The 21,511-nt window shown below is 47.8% G+C and overlaps 9 protein-coding genes across 9 annotated transcripts; all 9 read right to left on the reverse strand.

Moving 5' to 3' along the window:
* Positions 1–937: 937 nt before the first annotated feature.
* F5147DRAFT_822820 (chaperonin 10-like protein) lies at positions 938–2,647 on the reverse strand (the record flags this gene model as incomplete). Its single annotated transcript, XM_041443754.1, is given in 8 exon segments — positions 938–1,405; positions 1,458–1,938; positions 1,999–2,102; positions 2,155–2,256; positions 2,312–2,367; positions 2,419–2,420; positions 2,439–2,557; positions 2,609–2,647. 8 exon segments carry the CDS (start codon positions 2,645–2,647, stop codon positions 1,232–1,234), a joined length of 1,077 nt encoding a protein of 358 aa, XP_041286638.1. The 3' UTR covers positions 938–1,231.
* Positions 2,648–4,298: 1,651 nt separating this feature from the next.
* Positions 4,299–5,288, reverse strand: F5147DRAFT_722863 (uncharacterized protein). The gene is made up of 2 exons (XM_041438941.1): positions 4,435–5,288; positions 4,299–4,372 (listed from the first exon to the last, which is right to left on the reverse strand). The coding sequence occupies exon 1, from the start codon at positions 5,219–5,221 to the stop codon at positions 4,691–4,693; it is 531 nt and encodes a 176-aa protein (XP_041286639.1). The 5' UTR covers positions 5,222–5,288; the 3' UTR covers positions 4,299–4,372; positions 4,435–4,690.
* Positions 5,289–5,502: 214 nt separating this feature from the next.
* On the reverse strand, positions 5,503–6,439 carry F5147DRAFT_436436 (uncharacterized protein). Its single transcript, XM_041429851.1, has 3 exons — positions 6,368–6,439; positions 6,252–6,317; positions 5,503–6,196 (listed from the first exon to the last, which is right to left on the reverse strand). Exons 2-3 carry the CDS (start codon positions 6,313–6,315, stop codon positions 5,613–5,615), a joined length of 648 nt encoding a protein of 215 aa, XP_041286640.1. The 5' UTR covers positions 6,316–6,317; positions 6,368–6,439; the 3' UTR covers positions 5,503–5,612.
* Positions 6,440–6,821: 382 nt separating this feature from the next.
* Positions 6,822–7,248, reverse strand: F5147DRAFT_540543 (uncharacterized protein; the record flags this gene model as incomplete). The annotated part of the gene is made up of 2 exons (XM_041430223.1): positions 6,822–7,088; positions 7,141–7,248. Coding segments are annotated over 2 exons (375 nt in total), but the record flags the coding sequence as incomplete, so codon positions are not given.
* An 853-nt stretch (positions 7,249–8,101) lies between these two features.
* F5147DRAFT_722876 (Alpha/Beta hydrolase protein) lies at positions 8,102–9,436 on the reverse strand. The gene is made up of 5 exons (XM_041438942.1): positions 9,039–9,436; positions 8,889–8,977; positions 8,816–8,838; positions 8,617–8,757; positions 8,102–8,567 (listed from the first exon to the last, which is right to left on the reverse strand). The coding sequence occupies exons 1-5, from the start codon at positions 9,267–9,269 to the stop codon at positions 8,179–8,181; spliced, it is 873 nt and encodes a 290-aa protein (XP_041286642.1). The 5' UTR covers positions 9,270–9,436; the 3' UTR covers positions 8,102–8,178.
* Positions 9,437–10,323: 887 nt separating this feature from the next.
* F5147DRAFT_779866 (uncharacterized protein) lies at positions 10,324–11,904 on the reverse strand (the record flags this gene model as incomplete). The annotated part of the gene is made up of 2 exons (XM_041442372.1): positions 10,324–11,840; positions 11,895–11,904. 2 exons carry the CDS (start codon positions 11,902–11,904, stop codon positions 10,324–10,326), a joined length of 1,527 nt encoding a protein of 508 aa, XP_041286643.1.
* A 257-nt stretch (positions 11,905–12,161) lies between these two features.
* Positions 12,162–13,552, reverse strand: F5147DRAFT_619790 (uncharacterized protein). The gene is made up of 5 exons (XM_041432598.1): positions 12,944–13,552; positions 12,869–12,895; positions 12,660–12,759; positions 12,500–12,598; positions 12,162–12,448 (listed from the first exon to the last, which is right to left on the reverse strand). The coding sequence occupies exons 1-5, from the start codon at positions 13,075–13,077 to the stop codon at positions 12,299–12,301; spliced, it is 510 nt and encodes a 169-aa protein (XP_041286644.1). The 5' UTR covers positions 13,078–13,552; the 3' UTR covers positions 12,162–12,298.
* A 1,620-nt stretch (positions 13,553–15,172) lies between these two features.
* F5147DRAFT_722888 (uncharacterized protein) lies at positions 15,173–16,831 on the reverse strand. Its single transcript, XM_041438943.1, has 5 exons — positions 16,390–16,831; positions 16,042–16,322; positions 15,898–15,976; positions 15,518–15,846; positions 15,173–15,467 (listed from the first exon to the last, which is right to left on the reverse strand). The coding sequence occupies exons 1-5, from the start codon at positions 16,457–16,459 to the stop codon at positions 15,318–15,320; spliced, it is 909 nt and encodes a 302-aa protein (XP_041286645.1). The 5' UTR covers positions 16,460–16,831; the 3' UTR covers positions 15,173–15,317.
* Positions 16,832–19,273: 2,442 nt separating this feature from the next.
* Positions 19,274–20,313, reverse strand: F5147DRAFT_436522 (uncharacterized protein). The gene is made up of 4 exons (XM_041429852.1): positions 20,181–20,313; positions 19,959–20,113; positions 19,453–19,907; positions 19,274–19,397 (listed from the first exon to the last, which is right to left on the reverse strand). The coding sequence occupies exons 1-4, from the start codon at positions 20,210–20,212 to the stop codon at positions 19,395–19,397; spliced, it is 645 nt and encodes a 214-aa protein (XP_041286646.1). The 5' UTR covers positions 20,213–20,313; the 3' UTR covers positions 19,274–19,394.
* Between the last annotated feature and the right edge of the window lie 1,198 nt (positions 20,314–21,511).

Below are 21,511 nucleotides of genomic sequence, written 5' to 3' on the forward strand. Positions count from 1 at the left end.
GACCTCCTCAATAGCAAATTGACCTCAAATGACAATTGCCATGGTATGGATTCTCGGGCGTAGAAGGGGGCGCATACAAGTCGGCCATGACTCACAAGACACCTTGGACCCGAGTCAACGACCTTGATCTGGCTTTCTCTTCCTCTTCGTTCGTTCGTACTTCTATCACCCACCATCGGCTTCCATCACCGCGTGGGAGTAGAAAACCATGTACTCTAGCACCGAGCAAAATTCAAATTGCATCCATTCCAGGCAGGAACGCCGATCTACCAGTTACGAGGCGCATTCGTATGATATCTCACCGCGGGTCAAGACTCAGATACTGAACATTCAGTTTCTTACTCCCTTTTCAGAACGGTGGTGACGGACGCAAGTCCTGGAGCAACCCCATCGTATCATACAACTGTCATGCATGATTCAGAATCTATGGGATACTTATCACACAAGTATTGCATCCAATCGCACGTTGACTTTTAACAGACACCGCTGGATCATGATCACGACGATAGAGTCCAAGAAACAATTAAACTGGCAAAAACTCAGAGGATGGATGTTTCCAAGTAATCTTGGGTAGTGAGTGAACTGCTGGATGACTTGTACCATCGTCTTGTTGTTCACCCACTACCCAAACATCAACTGCATGGGGTTTGATTCTCCCAAGCTATGTAGAAGGAGCTGGGACTTCATTTTTCCTCGTGAGTCCTTAGTCAGTAGCGAATCGAGCTCGGACTGACGATCGCGAGAACTTGATTCTATCAAGATACCGAGCGGGGCTGGAAATGAGTCTTGGCACGCCTTGGACCCTCCATCGGCTTTCGTCTTCGTCTTGCTTCTATCACCCGCCACCGGCCTTGCGTGCGGGAGTGAAAACACCTACACAGCACTGACTATAATAGCCTACACCAGACAACAAGGCGCATTCGTATCATAGAATAGGCGCGGGTCAATATGTTGATTCTATCATACGTATGCGGCTCGCTCAGTACTCAGCGCTCTGTCTCCTTTTGATGTGTTATAGCAGTTGTGTCATTTACACATTTACAGAGTCGAAGGCATCGAGTCGTATCGTCATGATATGTGAATTGGGAGTCGCACATTGACTTGACGACACAGAGATGGGCAACATATACTGTGTCGAGTTGCGATAAGATACAGATGAAGGATAAAGTACAAGGTATTACTTGTTGCAGGTGCGCCATGACGATGAAGGGCGCAGGATACGGACCTGTGCTCATGGCCTGATCGCAATCTTCACTGCTTTTCTGCTATTCATCTTGTCCAAGGCCAATTGGTAATCCTCGAGCTTGAACACATCCGTCACCATTCCCTTGACTTTGACCTTTCCGCTATCGAGGTATGCGACTGCTCGTGGGAAGCAGTATGTCTGCGAGAAGGAGCCGATGATCTGGATAGGCGCATCATCAGCATCATATCGAAGTTATAAATAAGAAACCCACAGTAATCTCATCCCCAAAGATCTTAGACGGGGGCCAATGAACGAGCGCCTTATTCTCATACACCCCATAAATCATCAACGTCCCACCCCTCCTCACATATCCAATCGACATATCGGCGATCTTTTCCACGCCCGTGGCCTCTACCACGACATCGAAGCCATATGGATTATCTTCTTTGAGTTTCTGCCACTGTGCATCGGGGTTCTGGCGGTCTAGTTCGATGTATTCATCACCAGCGTCGAGTTCGCGGGCGATGTCCATCTTGATGCCTTTGTTGGCGGCGATGACGACACGGGAGGCGCCGTTGAGCTTGAGGAGCTGAGCGAGGATGAGTCCTGTGGGTCCTGCGCCGAGGAGGAGGACTTCAATGCCGACGGGTGGGTTGAGTTTGTCGAGGCCGTGGATTGCGCATGCGGCTGGTTCTAAGAGGGTCGATTCTTCGTCTGTGAGGTTCTTGATCTTGTATAGCTTCTTTTGATGGCTGAGATATGAAATTAGAATTTGGAATAGGAATCACGTGGAAATGATGGGCTGTGCTTACTATACGATGTATTCGGCGAAGCCACCATCGAGAGTGACGCCTCTGGCGTTGAAGTTCTCACAGAGGAGGGAATTGCCGCGTCTGCAGTAGAAGCAGTTGTCGCACTGAGATTTTTATAGTGTAAGGAGATTGTTTCGGGTGTGGAGTGAAACTTACGGTTAGGCCTACGTCAGCAACGCAGCGGTCGCCGATCTCGAAACCTGTGACGTCCTTTCCCATTTCGACGATTTTTCCTATAGCTTCGTGACCCGGGATGAGCTGGGAGTGATAAGCTTAATAGGGAGTGACGTCATTGATGATAAGGGGGACTGACCGGGAATTTGGATATGAATTCCCCGTCGTGAATGTGTCCGTCTGTGCCGCATACACCTGTGCAGAAGATATGGTTACGGCGGGTTCGAGAAGGTGTGATGTGAACACTACTGACCGCAACATGATACTAGGGTTTTTGGTGATTAGAAAGTGAGTATAGTGAAGGTGGTGAAGAGATACCTTTCAAGAGAACGTCGTTGTCACCGACTTTGGGTATTGGGACTTGCTTAATCTCAAAGTCTTGTGGCTGTCGCTAGGTTAGACGATGGTGAGGGTAACGGTAATGGAGGACGGGTACCTTGTTGTACCACAGAGCTCTCATAGTACCTTCAGGCATTGCGAGTAAGTGTAGTGAAATTTAGAAGGGGAAGAATGATTTTTTGATTAAGAGTATCCAAGCTGGCTTTTATCCCCAGTTCTGCTATTAGATTTGATTAATATCGCAAGTGATGTTATTGGTAATCTTAGGTTAGGGTTGGGTTCACTCTGCTCGATACCCCTAGGACTCCAATTCGAGGCATAAGTCACTCGCGCATGGAGCTCCTTTAGCTCTTGGTGGAGCTCTTCGTTATCATTTTCGGATCACTCTCGCTCCCCTAAGCTCAAAGTTTCGCACGCCACATTCCTCAGATAGACGTCATGTGCGCACCTCTTGCTCGCTAAGCCCTCCCCGGATCTTCTTGGGCCGGTGCACTCTGCATCCTCCTTCCTCTACCCCAAACCGCCGAGGAGCTTTGCCTGCCTGGTATATTCGCAAAGTGGAAAGCGAGGTTCCGTACGGACGTCGTGATGTGCGATGACGGCTGCGCGCACTAGGGCCCAGTCCACGATTCGGGTCGTAATGTGGCTTTTGGTCAACATAGACCTATATAACTCGTATCATGATATCATACATATTCTGGAACCTTCAACACAATTCTCATACTCAAAATAAAACAGATAACGCGGCCTCGCAACTCAACCATTCTCTCAGACGACCCAGCCTCCCTCTGCATCCTACTGGTACACCGCACCATCCTCCTCCACAACCCTCATAGCATTCCTATCCCCAATTTCACAAAATTGGCCGAAGCTACCCACAGCACAAGCCTATCCTCCTCCCCAAAAAAACGGATTGGAAGCGTCCTTGGCGCAGTACGCCAGTTGTGCAGGATCATGCGTTTCCATGTATGTTTCAAACGATGTGGGGGATTACGAGGGTGAGGCGGGGTTTTGGGAGTGTCTATGAATGTGCATGAAGTAGCTAGATGGGTCGGGTGCTTACCTCCAGAAAGCGCAATCTACGTCAAATGTCCTCCAAGACTGAGTCACATTGCCTATACTCCATTCCACAACCATCCGTTCACCCGAGGATGAGGAAGGTAGTCGAGTGTGATACAGAGATGAATAAGCTTGCGTTTGTTGTCCCATCTTCGTCTTCCCGTGCATATTGATGAAGGGATGTGACCGGGGCAGCCGAGCGCAGAACCTCACCAGTGACAGTGTCTAGTTTCGTCCCCGTGGATCAACTTTTCTCCACCAGTGAACATTTACAGGCTGGTCTCCGGGATATCTGCATCTCATGCCCGTTGTTGCTCACGCCTGACGTGGATCTACCAAGTTAGAGAGGACTGATGGTTCAATATCGGTTTCATTCAGGTCTTGATACTTCGCGCTTCCCCACATGCACTGCCCAATGACTTCCACTCTAACACAACATGCAATCATCATAATTAGGGGACTGTTATTCGTTGACCAAAGCTCTCCAGCATGTTGCTAGCTGCAGTCCTCAACTCCTTAACACCAATGGCGATCCCCTCCCCCTGCTCTAAACCTTGCATTTCTGGTCCCATCTCCTGCTCTAGACGTTCGAGAAAATCATCCACATTTCGAATGAACCGCTCGAGATCAGATTTTGAAGCAATCTGCATATACTTCTTTGTGCCATCCACAAGAACAAGAAAGTGCTCGAAACAGCGTGTGTTGTAAAAATCACCTGGAATCCAGTTCCACGCGTTTCTCATCACGTCCCACCACTGCTGCTCTGTGATAGAACTGAGTGATGTAGCCGACGTCTGTTCAGGTGCGATTCGAAGGAGGATACCAGCTATGTAAAAGGCATGCTGACTGATGTCGGAATTGCAGTATTCTGGAATCATGCTAATGCACCGATCCATGTGGCGATCCCCAGACAGATGGGGGTGCCAGTTAGAATTCCTTGCGAGGGCAAGGACCAGTTCGACATACCACAAGTCGCGGTGATAATTGAAGAAAAGGCTGTCAGGATCATCATTGGCGGGTGTTGTACCCGGGTGTGGACAAAGCACGGACAAAATAGCAGGGGATAGCTTGGTCAAAACCATGTCCCGTAGCCCTGCATCATCAATGGTATCGATCGAGGCTATTTCTTCTCGTGCACCGTGAGTAGCACGAAGAGCGGCATGGCGTAAATGGTGAGGCATGTTACTGTCCATGCAGGCGACGGGCTTTTCGAAGAATAGATGTTGTTTAGCGGGACTGCAGCACACTCCCATACTACCCAGTAGCAAAAGGATGTCATATGCCGCTTCGTGATCGTCGGAATAGATGAAGTCGAAGTAGTCCACCACCCAATCGAAGTCTTTTGGCGAGTGCGACTCGCCTCTCCAGCAAGACTGCTTATCCCACACCTGGCCAGGGTCTCGAAGAACATTGGCAGCAGCCAACGTGAATCGCAGGACCTTTCGCAGAGCTGCCAACGAAACTGAGGCATTTTTTTGTTCGGATGACCTCGCTCGTAAATAAACCTTCCTGCACACGTCAAGGTCCCGCAATGTGTATAATGAAGGACGATCGTAACGTCCAGCAAGCTCAAGGATGCGATAGATAATGTCGAGAAGGTTCTGTACCCGGCGTGCGACTGCTGTGCTATCTTTGTCCAGCTCGCCTCCATCCCATGCCCAGAGAGCCTTTTGGAACTGCACTAAAAGGGACTTCTTGAGTTGAGGCAGAGTAGAACTACGCGATTTCTTCGTTAATCGTGGCAGAAAAACTGCTAAATGACTCGATAGCACCTTTTATCAATCCGAACTATGTCTTTTTTGTCAACCTGAGTCCCGACCATGACGCAAGCAAGAAGAGTGCAATTGGCTACAATTTGATTCGACGGAGAGGTTGGAGATAATAGCAATTTTGATATCACTGTTATCGCGAGGTCTTCTATGCCTTTATTCACTTGCCCAGTGACAAAGTGATAAGGAAGAAGATGGGACAATTGCTCAGGGACCGAGTCAGAGCAAGCCTCTGACCAAGAAATAAGCCACGGAGATCTATTACGATTTGGATCAGAAAGAATTATAGTCGTGTCGAACACTGTGCTGCCGACTGTGCGTATGCCCGCCGCCCAAATATGAAGAAACTACGTCCATATCTCGTCTCCCGCGGACAATACAATTGCTACGACCAGGATATCCCCGAAGAACACATCCATAGTAAAGATGAGTCAAAGCCATTGTGCATGCCGATGCTTTCTCCTCCAAAGACGGTACGATACGCCCCTGAATGTCGACGCAACTTGTAAAAATATCAAACAGCTGATGCAGCATGTCTGAAACATCAAAATCCAGTGGCCACTCGACCTGTGGAACAAGCCTGGCAGCAGCGAGAAATACTTCAGGATCCGTAGATGTCTCCAGTAGCCACTTGACGCTAGTCGCTTCGAGATCGCCGGTGGGTATGTCCTGGAGGTCGAGGATAAGGGCGCCATCATTATCCGCCAAAACATCCAGACCCTGGTCGAGCGGTTGTGCTTCTGGGTCTACAACATTTGTTGAAGAGTGTGGAACCAAAGCACGCAGCCCTTTGTGAAGCGCGGCAAAGAACAGCTGAAGAGAACGTCGTGCGAATGCGCCAGTGGCGCAAACAGGGCCTGTAAAGTGAGATGAGCATTGGATATCCTGTGAAATAGTAGATAAGAACATCACCTGCCAGTGCCTCGGAAAATCCGGCCCAGCTTGAACTGAGGGTAGCAAGCAATCGTTGCAGCATGCCTGACAAGAAACGGTCAGAATATGGGCATATGTAAGAAAACGTGCCTCACTGTCCGCTGACGTCGCGAGCCGCTGCAAATACCTAGAGGCTTGTTCGACGATCGAGCGCAGAACTCCTGCAATATTGATTGAGACTGAAAATGATGACCATCAAAGTTACAAAATGGCCTTACTATCGATGCGCAATATACGCAGCACCGTCGACATTGGCGTCTGGAATGAGCAGGCCGGAGACATCAAACATGCCATCACTGTCAGCGAATAGAACAGAAATCCGAAGACCGTCGTGGAAATGATCACCCAGGCGATGCTGGGGTGCTCGTACCACATATTGGCGCCAAGGGCAATTCCAAAGAGAAGAAGGGAGATCTGAAGCAAGACCGGAAAGGATTGCACGACGGCATCAAAGTACCATGCGGTGAGGCCGTCGAACTTCTCCTGCCTGCGCTTGCCTCGTTCTTCCTGCGAGCCGCGACCATATCTGTTTGACTTGTAGTACCCGAGCCACTGCTTTCCCAGTACGGCCCCAAATGCTGCTAGCAAGCTCATGGATAAGCTTGCATATACGACCATTTGGATCCTCAGAGTCGAATCGGACGGCGACCACGTAGATGCTGGTTCTGCGGGAGTGGGGCCCGCCTGAGCGAGGTTGCCGAGTCCGATCTGCACGAGTTGCTTCAGAAGAGCATTCGTGGTGTCGCTAGGGTCGGAACTGAGATTGGACTCCATCGCGACGATGAAAGACGTGCTGACAGCGGAGAAAAGACCAGACTGATCAAATATCAATCTCACAATGCGTGAAAGATAAGCACGCTAAACTTACGAAGATCAAGACGATGTCCATGTCAGTAGTGTATCGCTCGAGGAACTCGTTGTCATGTTCCTCTGCGACTCTTTTGTACACCCCCCAGAAACGAGACCGATTGTCCTTGCCAACCTTCGACGCAATGGTCGAGTCCTGGAGAACATCCAATACTTGTCTCATGATATTTGCTCTGCGTATAGAGTGTGGTCAGTTGCAATCACTCGGCTGATTTGTCACTCACAATTCATTGAGACTCGGATTTGGCTGGTCCTTCTCCGCCACGATATTTTCTGTCTGGCTGAGACAATTCATGAGCTTGTTTAAAATCCAAATCACCATTGATAGGAACCTACGGAGCTAAATTGTCATCCAATGCAGACTTGGAAGTACTTTCCTGTTCGTGAGGTTCTGATGACTGGGAAGGCCCAGTATTCGGGCTGTAGTTCTGGTGAGGAGTTGCATACAAACATCAGGGAAGAATCACTTACACCACTGATCGTAACTCCGCTGCTGGAGGTCCGCTACTTTCTTGCTCCCTATCATTGCTGTTATACAGGTAACAGATCCCAGGAAACCGCAACTTACTCTGAATCCTGCGGGGGTCCTGGATTATCCTGTTCTGGGGCAGGCTGCTCATCGGTATGGGCGCACTGGTCCTCGGCGCCGTCAGCGCTTGATGCCTTTGACATGAGAATGCGATAGCTATAAGTATTTGGACCCAATGTTGAAGCCAGTGAAATTGGAAAGAGCCTGAGCGCACAGAGATAAGCAGTGGGTATACAAACACCTTCGGCGTCAACAATGTCATGCACGTGTTCATGATGTAAAGACCGTCGAAGAGCACCTGATATGTGATGTTCACCTACTCACGTGGACTGGAAAGCAAAGTCTCGCCGGTTTGAAATACGGATGCAGTCGTGATGCATTGATGTGTGATGATGATTGCACACTAGGACGTAATCGTCTTTCGGTCAATATCTACTATAATTACAAAGATATTCTGAATCTTCATACATCCTTCAATAAAACTCTTGTCCCAAAAATCAGACAACACCCTCACAACCTCAACCACTCCCTCACAAATAACCCAGCCTCCCTCCGCATCCCACTCGTACATTCATGCCCTGCCCCCTCCTCCACCACAACCCTCTTAACACCCCCCTCTCCAACTTCAAGACCCTCCACAAACTCGGCCGACACCACCCACGGCACAAGTTTATCCTCCTTCCCCGAAAGCACCAACACCTTCTTGCCGAAAAACGGATTGGAAGCGTCTTTTGCGCAGTACGCCAGTTGTGCAGGGTCGTACCTTTCTACGTATGTCATAAAGGAAGTGGGGAAGTAAGGTGGGGAGAAGGGGATGTTTGATGATTGGGCGCGTTGATAGATTAGTTTCGTGTAGTCGGGACAGCCGATTATGGGGATTCCGAGGGTGAGGCGGGGTTCTAAGGGATTGTGAGTGTGGATGAAGTTGCTAGATGAGCTGGTACGTACCTCTAGAAAGCGCAATCCACGTCGAATGTCCTCCAAGACTCACACCGCCTATACCCCATTCCACAATCGTTCGCTCACCCGAGGGATAGAGGGAGGAAGGAAGGTGGTCGATTAAGAAGGACACGTCTTGTGCTGTACCGGCTTCGTGTGGGGTCAGATTCACGACTCACGTTTAGTATCGGTTGTGGCCTGGACATACTTTGGATGGTATACATGTCTACCCTGCATTCGAATGAGGGGACATTATCAGCTTTGAATAGACAGCAACGTACGCATGATGATCATTATTCTCGGCCGGTTCTTTGCTCCACGCGAAATTTCGCTGCTTGCTCACGAGTCTCGTCCCGTGGTTCCTGTGATCCTTTTCCCCCACCCACCATCATCATTTCTTCCCTATGAGAACGAAGCAAAGAATGACTCACAAAAGTGACGACGATAAGATCTTTCTTCCTCTCTCCCCCGCCCAATCCATAACTCTCAGCAAAAATAACTTTAACAGCATTGATTATGTATTCATCTTGTGCGCTTCCGAAGCGGCCGTGGAGGAAGAAGAGCACGTGGATGGGGTGTGTGGAGCTAGAGGTTGAAGTTGGGTGGGAGTAAACGTCAACGAGGAGACCACCGATTGGGAGGGTTTGTTTAGTGGGCTCCATTGTGGGTGCGAGAGACTAGTGTGGTATGATGATGGGAAGGACTCAGTATATCTAACATATATAAGTTGCCCAACTCGCTGGGCACCTGATCAGTCGCTGTCATGTGCGCGTTGATATTAATATCAGTGTCTCATGTACGTAGAAGCCAGCGTTCTGATGACATAGACTCATATTACGCCAGCGGGGTCCAACTTAGGATCAAGATTTAAACTTTCTCAGGCACCCTGAATAAGTTCCTCGTCACGCGTAGAGTCGTCGCGCATTATGGGTGATGAACAGTTTTAAAGCTAACCCTCGTGTAAGTGAACCAATGCCGCTGGAAACCAACCCTTCAAATAGAGTATACGCAAGGTGACCACCATTCACGGATGACATGTCGACATTCGAGCTCTTCCAAAACGAAATCGATCGGCCTTACAATAAACCAATCTCCTGGCCCGTGTGCCTTAGTCACTCTAAATTTGAGAGACGACGAGATAATCGAACTATACACTCTGAGAACGACCATCCACACTAAAATATTGTTCATCATGTCAACCTTGGTCTTATGTATTCGATCAGTCGCAAGTTCTTGCGTTTCCTCGTCATGTGCACATTAATATAGGTGTTTCGTGTACGCGTACGGTTATCAGCCTGAGTATCAGATGATGATGGTTCTGAAAAGGGTTATCATGGCCTTTGATAAGGCTCAGGGACGTTGCGGGTCGTCGACGCAGACAGACATAACCAGATACATGGCTACGAGCAGCCAAAACGTACTCATATTTGATGCGTATAGGCTGCTATTCGAGTGGAAGCCAGTGCTTGGGTTGGGGAGTGTTTTCCACGGACGTGCATTGACACGAGCACAGTGGTACTGGCGTCGTTGGGACCATAGAGTTCAGCAGATTTACACTGGCTAGTAATCCGAACAGCAATAATTAGTCCAAATGGCTGCATGGGCTCCGTGTAGTATCGGCTAGTATCGCTTTGCGAATTTTTTAGAACCTTTATGAAGACACCATGCAACCACAATGTCCGATGGACTCCTGATCCATTTCTGAGCAAATCATGGTTAGTACAGGTCCCAATGATTCAACACGTTCAAAACATTAATCACCAAGGATAAACAAGTCTTCCTTGCGCCCTGGATAGATTCGAGCAAGGTAAGGTTTGAAATTGAGGTCTGTACCCAATGTTGCATTGATTCGTTCGTAAACCGCGACAGCAGCTTTCGAAGTTTGCTGCTAGGGTAGGCAGAGCGAAGATGAATATCCCGCATCTGATGTGGATATGGATAAGGCAATGGCGACGCTAGAATGGCGTGAGTCCGAACGGAACCCTGACGTGTAATGAAGTCAAGGCAGCAGCACGCAAGGTGCTCATGGGTATGTGGGGCATCTATGTGATATTGCTTCGACCGTGAAGGATCACTCATAAAGTCACGAAGCGAAGCATGATAAATCTCAACATGCCCAGCCCCATCATTCAAGATCACGGGTGAAAATGCTTCAAGCATCATGGCCAAGCGCCTTTCATCCGCATAAAAGAGTTCTCGGAGTTCCGCAAGTGACAGCGGATATCTAAGATTGATTATAGACGCTAACATCCGACAGTGTGCAAGTGGATCCTCCGAAGCCTCGATTATCTCCCGATAAAGCTGATCAATGTCAGCACCGACAGTCGACTTCTTGCGTAGTAAGAGTTCTAGTCTCTCCTGTGGATGATGACCAGCGGTGGATATGAAATTCACGGCCATGGCAGCGTAAACAAAGAGACTGCCTGCTTTAAAGACCAACGTCTCGAAGTCATCCTCCGATGGCCAGGGTATGGGTGGCTGACCGAAAACAGCAGGACGAATTGTCCTTGTTTTATCCAGTGATGTTCGCAAAAAGAAGCGAACATCCTGCATGGTGTCTTTATCACGAGTGGTAAGGAGAATCTCGTGGACACCGGAGGGCATGGCAGCGCGAATATGCACCTCGGGGCGGCTTGTAAATATGACGTGGATAAGTGGCAAGGATGGGCCTGAGAGGGTGTCTGTCAGCAACGCGACTAGTCTTGCCGCCTCTTCCCGTGAAAAACATTCGTCGAGAGCATCAATAATGATGACATAGGGCTCTTCGCGGAATTTCAATGTCTGCAGTGGCCTGATGACGAGCTCTCGCATCTGATCCGCATGAGATTTTCCATCTGATAGGAGGCTGTCGTCGTTCTCGATCGCTTTCACAATGTCTCCTCGAATGCGCGGGAAAGCTAGTGCCAGCTGATATGCGATGGTGGGAATGATGGTGGCAGCTTTTTGTGCGTGTTTGTGTGAAAAGAAGAACGTGGCAGCAAGCCTCTTCGCTGATTTCATCTCCTCAGCTATGGTGAACGCGATAGATGTTTTTCCAACACCAGCGAGACCGTTAAGCCAGATGTTCGTTCGATCACGTTGGTCAAGGACCTGGGTTATGCTCCTCCGAAGGGCAACACGAGTGTTTTCCATGCACCGTGAGTGGGGCTGACGACATTCAGAATCAAAAATGCCGCTATATTCTACGACATTGCATAGACAGTTCCACGAGCCACTAGAAGATGAGGGATGTGCTTAGAGTCGATGTCAGTGCGAGTCATGGCGTAGTGAGCGGGGAGAAAACTTACTGAAGTCCATCGTGGGAAGTGTTGTGTGGGATGGACGGGAAGAAGGTACTTAGTCCCAGTGAAAATCGACAAGAATGAGGTAGATATGTAACGATAGACATATAAAAAAAATAAGGATATCAATTCTATCGACCCATTTCGAGGTATATCCCTAAATTGTGACTTTTCGAGACGCAAAAAGATAGAGATCGAGACGAGTTTTTAACGTTTAGATAGGATTCTCGATGGCATTAGATCTTTAGATAGACATTTACATGCACATTATCACTTGAAAAACATATCGATATAGAACTAATGCGAACAAATGAAGCTATCTATGGGTATCGCTAGAGTTAGGATAGTATCGCTGGAGTTAGCGTAGGGTATCGCTGCTCGCTGCGCCAGGCGCCTCGCCCACCATCCCGCTATCCACTACTCCTCGTCCACGTCGTTGCCGGTAGTACTGACTCCGCTGGCGGCTGATTTGAGCTACAAAACGGGACCGTTAGTGTGATACTATGAGATAGAATATGACATGTGGCGCTCACCTGAGCAGCTGCTTTGCACTTGTACACCTATAATAGTAGACAGTATTAGATAGATATCAATATGAGAAAAAGACGCACCTCTTTGTCGGCTTTAGACAGCCCATTCCAGTAAGAGGCGAAGACACTTGCTGGTTCCTTTTGATGGCCGTTTGATTGCCAGTTGAGAGCACACAAGTTCTTGTATGATACGAATCATAGAATTAGTTTTGATTGGTATGATAATAAAAGAACAACTTACCGCGCAGTAACCTTCGGACAACACCTCGGTGATATCAGAGTTGATTTTGGATGTAGAGGTGTTGGAGGGAGGAGCGGGAATTTTCTTTTGAATCGGAGTGCTACGTCATGGCATGATGGGGAAGTGGGTGACGCTAGCTGTATATCAATGATGTTAGTAGGGAGAAGCAAAGAGGCACAAAACATACTATTAGGCACGATGAAACTCACCTGCGCTGTGGCCTTTCGTTTGTATTCCTAGTGTACTGCATTAGCGCGGGAGGTTTTCACTGACGTAGCACGTACCTCCTTGATACTGGTAGACAGGTTTTAACAGGCAGAAAGAAATGCAAATTCTTGCCGAGACAGATCCGTCTGTGTGACATCGAGGAGCGAAAGCGGCTCGTCGCGCATGAGAAAGGCTGACTTAAAGGGTTCATCAAATTCTTGTGTCTTGTGGCACGCGAGATGGAGCCAAGTATTGTCTCGCAATGTGCCCAGTGCTCTCAATTTGGATCAACGCTCATTATCTTGGAGAAGGAAACAGTGGGGGAGGGGGCAAACGTCTTCGCACCAATTCCAGCTCAGGCTCCACAGCATCCAATGTGAACGAGGCACCAGCTGAGCAATCCTGGCCAATGGCAACGAAGGGACCGACGGGGACTTGTCGTGACTTGCGCGAGCCTTGATCAGCGCGGTAATGGATGGCGTGTATGAAGAGATATACAGTGGGCTCGTGGTTGTCATGTTGTAGTCTGCGAGAGATATAGTTTCGGGCAGCCTGGCTTAGTAGTAACTTGAAATGCGAGGGAATGATTGTATCGAGCCGGACGGTCGTGGCGGGGACAAATGACATGGTGAGCGGATGAGAAGATGCGCACGGTTCAACCAGTGCATTGACTCATAATAAACATAACACACATACATGGCTAAGTTACAAATACGCACATGCATATGCATGCTGCATTGAACGTCTGTATATGCAAAGTTTGCCGAAAGTTCGTTGCGTAGTTGCAAATTACACGATCGAAGTCTGACAATGTTTGCATTTTTTTCCTTTGCGAAGATTCTTTGCGTTTTGCACAAAATTAGAGTTTTGCGGTCTCGAATTTCTTAGATTTGTATCTACCTCATTCTTGTCGATTTTCACTGGGACTTAGTGCTCATCGGACCCAGGTTATGCTTTCCAGGTACGCAAACATTATGGTCGACCGGAAACGTTTTCGAGCTAATACAATTATAACTTTGCCTATGACATAAGCAAGTTGGACCGATTGAACGTTGAACGTGACGTTGAACTCCGAGTCGTCATTTAACATGTGAAGTCAGGCATTCTTGATTCTTGCCACGCATAGCCTATAATTCACGTCAAAATGTTCGAATCAGGTTTTCACTGAAGCAATTTAATATCGATCAGGAGGATTTCAAATACTTTGCGTCCACCCCACCAAGCTACTCGCAGCATTTAGTCCGAAATCGATAAATCGGAGAAAGCAGAGTCCGATGGATCAGATCGATCATGGTACGTCCCTTCGCCTGTACCTGCCCATATTAGCCCTCTTACAACCTATACAGAGTCCTGCGTATCACCTTACATATCCCAGCCCAGCAGGGCCAACACATAGTCACTGGTATGCTTCAAGATATTTAAGCCGTGCCGCCGCCCTGATCCCCATCATGCTGTGAGTTCTGTCAATGAGCAGGAATGGACCATCGCAGCCTCTGAGCCAAATTCGTCATGTGTGATAGGGACGGAACAGTTAGTTTCACTGTCACAGTGTGCTCGACTCGTCCTCGACTTTGATCTCCAACTCTATTTTCGAGGCCGGGCTGCTGCCAGCGTGGTACGTATGGGCAAGTTGTTTTTAGGTCTTTACGAACGTGCTGAGAACATCGCCAAGAGGCAAGCGGTCAGCGCTCGAAGCCTGCTGCACGTGGTGAGTGTAACTCGGACGGTGATTGCACTGCACAAGGAGATAAGCGTAGGCATGTTTTTGGTAGCAGTGGCCTGTTCCTAGTCTGCATAGACTTCAATATGCCCATGAACCTAGTTGCGCCAACCCGACGTCCTATGAGTACATTGTTTACTGTCGTTGTTGATAGAAATCTCATTTTGTTAACTAGCAGGTTGATGTTTGTCAATCATTCACTGATCTCTTCCAGGCGATTAATGTTTGACGTCACACAATGCGAGGATGACTCAATGCTTTCAGAGGTTATGTTGAGAGCGACAATCATGTCGATCACACGTTTCCGTGGTTGGATTTCTCAGAATTACTGGAGATCAGGCGAACAACTCGTGCAGCTCAGAGCAAGCTTCGGGGTCGTGGGCACACATGCGGATAGACTCATGATTGGCCTGGCACCCAAATTGGCATCGTTCCTCCTGATTTTTATACTTTCCAGCTGCGATAACGCATCAACTATTTCGAGCTAGTCTTTAGACCATGTAATCCCATCGCCAGACGTACAGCGTGAAATATGCCCTTCGTTCTTAGGCTGACCATATCATGATACCAAGACTAGTTATCAAGTGTTTTTTAATTCGCTAAACTAAGTAAGTGTGAGTAATACTATTAAACGACAAAGTTGAACAAGCGGAAGATATCTTGCAAACAAATGTGACTCGAATGATAAATCTTTGGACGGGGACATGGCACCATATGTCTAAGCCCTACTATTACGGATTCTTACTGTGCATACTAATAGTACTGCTGCCAGAAGATGAGTTGCGAGGGAAAGTTGCATGTTGAGTGATGTTACATGCTGTGTCTTTTGACCATGCAACGCCTGAAGCAACCCTTAAAATAATGAGCTGGGGTGACAAAACCTAATAAATTGTCAGTGCAGGACAGATTGTAGTAGTGCAAACGAACGTACCATGAAGGTTGCCCAGATTATTTCTATCCCCATCGCACATGGGGCACCCTGGATATAGGTGGCAAGGGAGACAATTCCCAGAACTGTGAAAGGGAGGGTAGACTCCACCAAAATTGCCACAATGCCCGTGTAAATATTCCTCTGTTCATCGTTAAGAAAAGATCGTACTCTACGATAAAAGAATAGCAGCCGGGAAATGATCAATGCAGTCACAATAATGTTAAAGCTGACAGTTAGCGCGATCCATGAAATGGCGAATTGTGCGGGAAGGCCCCGCCATAGATTTGACATGGGCATGGCACTCTCAATCACCATCATGACAGCCATAGCTGCACAGAGCACTGGTTAGTTTGGTGGAAGACGTACAGCACAGCACGTACTGGCAGATCCCAGGTAGATAATTCCAGGGATGACAATTACTGGTAATCTTGACCCCCAAATAATGTAACAGCGATAAAGCTTTCAAGATGTAGATATGAGCCTTGGAGCTCCAAGCTCAATAACAATATATGTTGTAAACTCACCAAGAGTCCATCTGTCATCATATTTGCGAGACACATTGCTGCTGTGGCAAAGGCATTGTACCAAGCGGACATATTTGCAGCAAAAAATGCAGGGGGGCCACCAGGGTTGTTGCGCCTTTCTATCCACATCAGTTCGCAGAAGGCGATATTACCTGCGACACTGATTGTTAAAAGAAGCAAAAGAAAGCCTCCAAAACATATGTAGAATATTCTGTGCTGCACTTGCTTGCTCGAGGTCATAAGCAGGTAGGTAGAGTAGGCATATAGGAATAAATTTCCTCCTTTGCCCGGGGAGTACGAGGTGTCCACTATCAGCAAGAGACTATTGCTCATATGATAGAAATTCACCATAAATAGCTGTGGAAATCATATTCCCAACATACAGAGCACGCTCCGTAGCGAGTTCGGTGGACGCCATGAGGGACACAGAAAGGGGCACTGTAGGTTGGTTGTAGGACTATCACTGGCTATCAGCGTTTCAGCCGCACTAATGTATAAAACAACGATAGTTATAGGATCACGGCGAACACATTTCTGACTCACTCGGACAGAACCCCGATGGTCATCAATTGATAGACTGGTGACCGGTCTAATCAATTGCAACTAGTACTTAGTAGTAGCTGCCCCTACGGCGAAGCTGAAAAGACGGTAGATCCGTAGATAACCGTGACATGATGGGAAACGGTCCAACGGAGCCTGCGGAAGTTTCCGGCACCACGCGTCCAGCTGATTCTTTTCTCCTTCTTCGTCACCCATCTCCTCGACGACTCGCTCGAACTTCCGCTCTTTCTCACTCCGGACTTCGTTATTTTGCTCCCACCTTAGTATTCTGTTAAATACATTAGTTTTATTCATCTGCATTCAAGTACATACTAGCGTCTAGAAGCAATGGCACAAGTTCTGATTTTCGGATCATTAAGCATATGTTCCAACTTCCTGCCCTTTCCATTCATGGCACGTCCGAATTCGCGACCAGTTGTCCGCCCCGAGCTACGCTCGGACCAGCACAACCACCACAAGGTCGTGTCATCGAAGTCGCAGCAAGCCCAGTGCAGACGAAGCTGGACCACGCATTCACGTTTGATTCACGTAAACATGTCTATTCCGAGTCTTACTGAACTATGCACAGCCCATCATGTCATTCGTCCTTCAAGATGCTGCGACCCGACTCAATACATTCATTCTTTTGTGTTCCAAGTCAGCTCACAACTGGATCTCTTGCGGACTACAACACGACAACCACGAGCCCAAAGCAGCGAGCAGTTGATTTACTCACTACCGTTTTTGCACTGGACAACCTACGAGTCCCTACTTACTCCAGCCAGAGATTGCATCTCTGACTCGGAGGCCTGACATCATTGATGAAGTTCTGCAGCCTGTTGTCTGCCTTATCGCTTCCAATCATACTCTCGGACTCAATCGTATGATTATCAGATCTCAGATTTGGTATCTGACTGTTTCACCATCATGCGATATTTGCGTGGTGCTTTGATGATGTCTGCCAGATTTGGTATATACTAGTGCCCGTGTGCCCGAGGGTCCGACTCCTAAGTCTATTGTGAGAACACCGATCAATAACTTTCCGTGCAAGCTGACTATCATTAACCAATTAATAGGTATCCTCAGAGCCTATCTATCATCATCGTTGCTTGTCACATAGCTCAAGGATGCTACAGAATCTCAGTTAGATGAGTCGGTCGGGATATGTGTCAGAGGTTATGTCGACTGTAAGATAGCCTTCAAACTATCAACAGCGTAGTCGTGATGTCTTCCAATCCAGCTCCATCTCCTGACGTCATGACCGATAAAAATAAGCGTACCATTGCAGCCTCTGAGCAAAATTCGTCATCTGTGACGGGGATGGAACAGTCAGTTTCAGTATCGCATTGTGCTCAACTCATCTTCAGCTTGGATCCCCAACTCCATTTTCGAGGCCGGGCTGCTGGCAGCGTAATATGCATGGGTAAGTTTTGCTTGAATCGCTATAAATGTACTGAAAACGTCACCAAGAGGCAAGCTGTCAGTGCTTGGAGTCTGCTACACGTGGTCGGCGAAACTCGGATGGTGATCACAAGAAAGTCCATATGGGCATGTTTTTGATAGAAATGGTGTGTTCCTAGTCTGCACAGATTTCAACACGCCCATGAACCTAGTTGAGCTATGCTAACCCGACGTCTCATGAGTGGTTGTTCACCTTCGTTGATATAAATCTTACTTTGTCAACTAGCAAGTTGATGTTTGTCAATTATTCACTGATCTCTTCCAGGCGATTGATGTTTGACGTCGCATAATGCGAGGATGACTCGATGTCTTTAGAGGTTATGTTGCCCGCATGATGCACGACGTAATCGTCTAGCAAACGCTCAATAGATGCTCGCAGCATGCACAAGTCTCGCGGAATCGACCAACAAATGTCTGCGATAGAGAACAGATCCCAACAGGTTCAACAATCTTGTACAATGTCTCACCACGGTCAGTGTGTCCAAGTTCCGCGACGAACACGTTTGTGTTCTGGCTAAATCAGGCGCATGCCCCATGATAGGTAAGAGGCTAGGTGCAAATGTAGTGGCATCGGTGCTGACTCATGTGTTGTGCCCGTCCTCAGAAGTAATCTGCGCGGTCAAACAGAAACCTTGATGTAGACGAATGTTTGTAGCTAATTTAAATCGATTGCAGCAGTTTCGAGACGTTGTATGCGAAAAAACGTAAGCATCGGCACTGACACTTACACTCCCAGCAGCAGACGGATACAGCTCTATCCGGCTTCACGACTCGTCAATCCTTCCGGTCATTTCAATTGACTTGCATCTCTTAATCTTATTGCTACTCTTCACGACAGATTCCAGCAGTGGTGCGTTTTATCTGACCTGAACGCAACTTTACCACCTATATTACGCAGCCTCTAATCTTAGTACTTCAAAGTCATGGGCCACTCCTGCCGAGGAGATGAAGTTGAGCTCTGTATTTGCTTGCTTATCAGACTGCATTGATATTCTCGGTTTATTGAAGATCAGTCCTACCACATCCGACAATTGTCCGTGCAATCGGATGATGCCGTCCGAATGCTACTTCGTCCAAACGGCTCGCATCGTGTACTCTGGAACTGAGTTGGTGAGCTGAACGCCTCTTCCTCTGCAGAGGGAGATAATCACATTTATCACACGTCTCTGTTGTTGAATTCTCAAAATTATTGGAGACCAGGCAAACAGATTGTCCAGCTCAAAGCAAGCTTCACGCAGTGTTTGTAAGTTTCAAGTATAATTACGGGATACTAATGAATAACCATGAGTTGGGGATAGGTGCCCTACGCTACTACAACAGTTCTACTACTAAAAGGTATGGAATTCGTGCACTCACTTATCCGGAAAAGAGTTAGTTGATTTGATCATGATAACAGTCGCTGGGACTTACTGCTGTATGATTGCCAAGTTGCCGGTCTTTCCAATTGATGGTAACACTGTCGTATAGCTCCCCCCAGTCTCTGCAGACGTGTGTAGCACCAACGCGGTCTTGTTCGAAGTCTCGCGTTGTAAAATCTCCTGCCTCCAGTGTCAGATCTGCTTGGCACAGTGTCCATTGTCTTAGATAATTAAGACAGTGATGAGTATGCTTTTGATCAGAGTTCTGACCCGCGAGCCTAGCCACTTGCAAGAGCCTGAGACAGTGAAGCTGATGGAACATGGCCACGAAGAAAACCCGATTCTCCGCACCCAGAACTACGTATCCAGTCCCTGGGGGAGAAGTGGAAAGCCATTCCGTCTTGGACTCTGGAAGGTCTAGCGCAAAGCGTACGCTTTCCTCCACCACGAATCTCACTTTAGCTGCATCAGGTACTAGGGACTCAGGAAAGTCGTCGCCCATGAAAGCTGAAAATATGATTTAAACATATCCTGATCTTGGACAGAAATTATACTGACTAAAATTTTTCTGCCACCTTGGGGTGCGTGTTTTCGAGAAATACTGGATGTTCGAGTTTTCCCTTGAAAGTATTGATTTGAATATGATGCTAGTGAGTGCAATAGATACGACAGCAAGGGATACCATCATGATCAGGTAGACAGAGGGTTCAAGTCTATTGTTCCGCATGGCTTGAATCAGTGGACGGGATGGATATCACGAATTCAATTGCAAACCAGTACTGATAAAGGCGTTCGGGGTCGCAAGCACACATGTGAATAGACTCATGTTTGGTCTGGGAGGTATTATGGGATAAGCTAGCATGCTATGCTATTCAAAGCTGCGACGGGGCTATGCAATGGTATGGTTGATGGCATAATGCAGACTTTACGGTCTGCGGCCCCGAAGAACTATAAGTAAGTCTATATATAGTACCTGAGCTAGCATCGCAGTCAGCCAATTATTTCCTTGTATTTTCTAATCCACGTGTTACCTCTTAACCTTTTTTTCATTCTCTCACGGATCTGGACCATGTCTGGTTGGTACGCACTGCCTCCCGCTTTATGTTGTGTGTTTCTGAAGCCTCCCACAGGTTCAGGTTGCATAGCTCCAAGTTCTCCTTACCAATGACAGCTCTTTTGAATAATTGTCCCTTGATGAAACCTCGTGCACTTAATATCAATGATCGTCACCCTGCCTCATGTTTTACATGATATCACCGAGGATGCGCTATATTATGATCCGCTGTATTATCCTGAATGCCGAGGCTCATCCAGCCGTGTTCGCTACTGCGCTTGGATTTTGTACATGACCACACTCAGCACTCATCGACCACATCGAGTCATGTTCGAAGCGTCACTCAGATTGTCATGCGGATTCAGTGACTTTTGATGGTGCGAGTATCAACAACGATGCTTTTTGGCCCGTTCTCACTTCGAAGTACCGTGTTTCAAGGCTATGAAGGTTGTCAAGGAAACCACAAACACCATGAATTCGGCTAAGGGAACAGGGTGAGACATGACGCTGAAAAGAGACAACAATGGGATTACAGCAATCGGACAACAGTTCAGACTGGGGACGACGGCTCGCTCGCCGGTACGATGTCTGATGCGCGATGGCAATTGGAAGTTTCACGCCCCTTGGTCGGTCGACAACTACCACTATCTCTCGGGTATCTGCAGCATGATTAGAGGATACTTTTCTACTGTTCGATCTGTTCGGCGCTGTTGGCTCGTTGCTTGGATATTGAAAGGAGTGAAACGTCGATATGGGGTCCCCGTGAAGCCCAAGCTTCTTTTGATCCGCGCGGATCTAGCTCATGCAGTGGACACCTCGGTTGACTCTTCGTCTCGCGATGATGAGTTCCTTGCAGCAGCTGGAGTCTCTGCATCAGAGATGCAAGCTATGGGACGGTAGTCATCTGAATCTTTCCAGATATACATTCGGAGGAATCCTACCATATTGCACTTTAATGGTCGGTCCGCGTATGATGGTCGTGATCCTTTTACGATCGTTCCTTCTGATGTTTGATGTATGTATTTCGATTCTTGTTATCTTTCGTCGGTCAGGGTTC

Source organism: Suillus discolor (assembly GCF_016758755.1).
Source record: "Suillus discolor strain FC423 chromosome Unknown F5147scaffold_94, whole genome shotgun sequence".
Classification (NCBI taxonomy): Eukaryota; Fungi; Basidiomycota; class Agaricomycetes; order Boletales; family Suillaceae; genus Suillus; species Suillus discolor.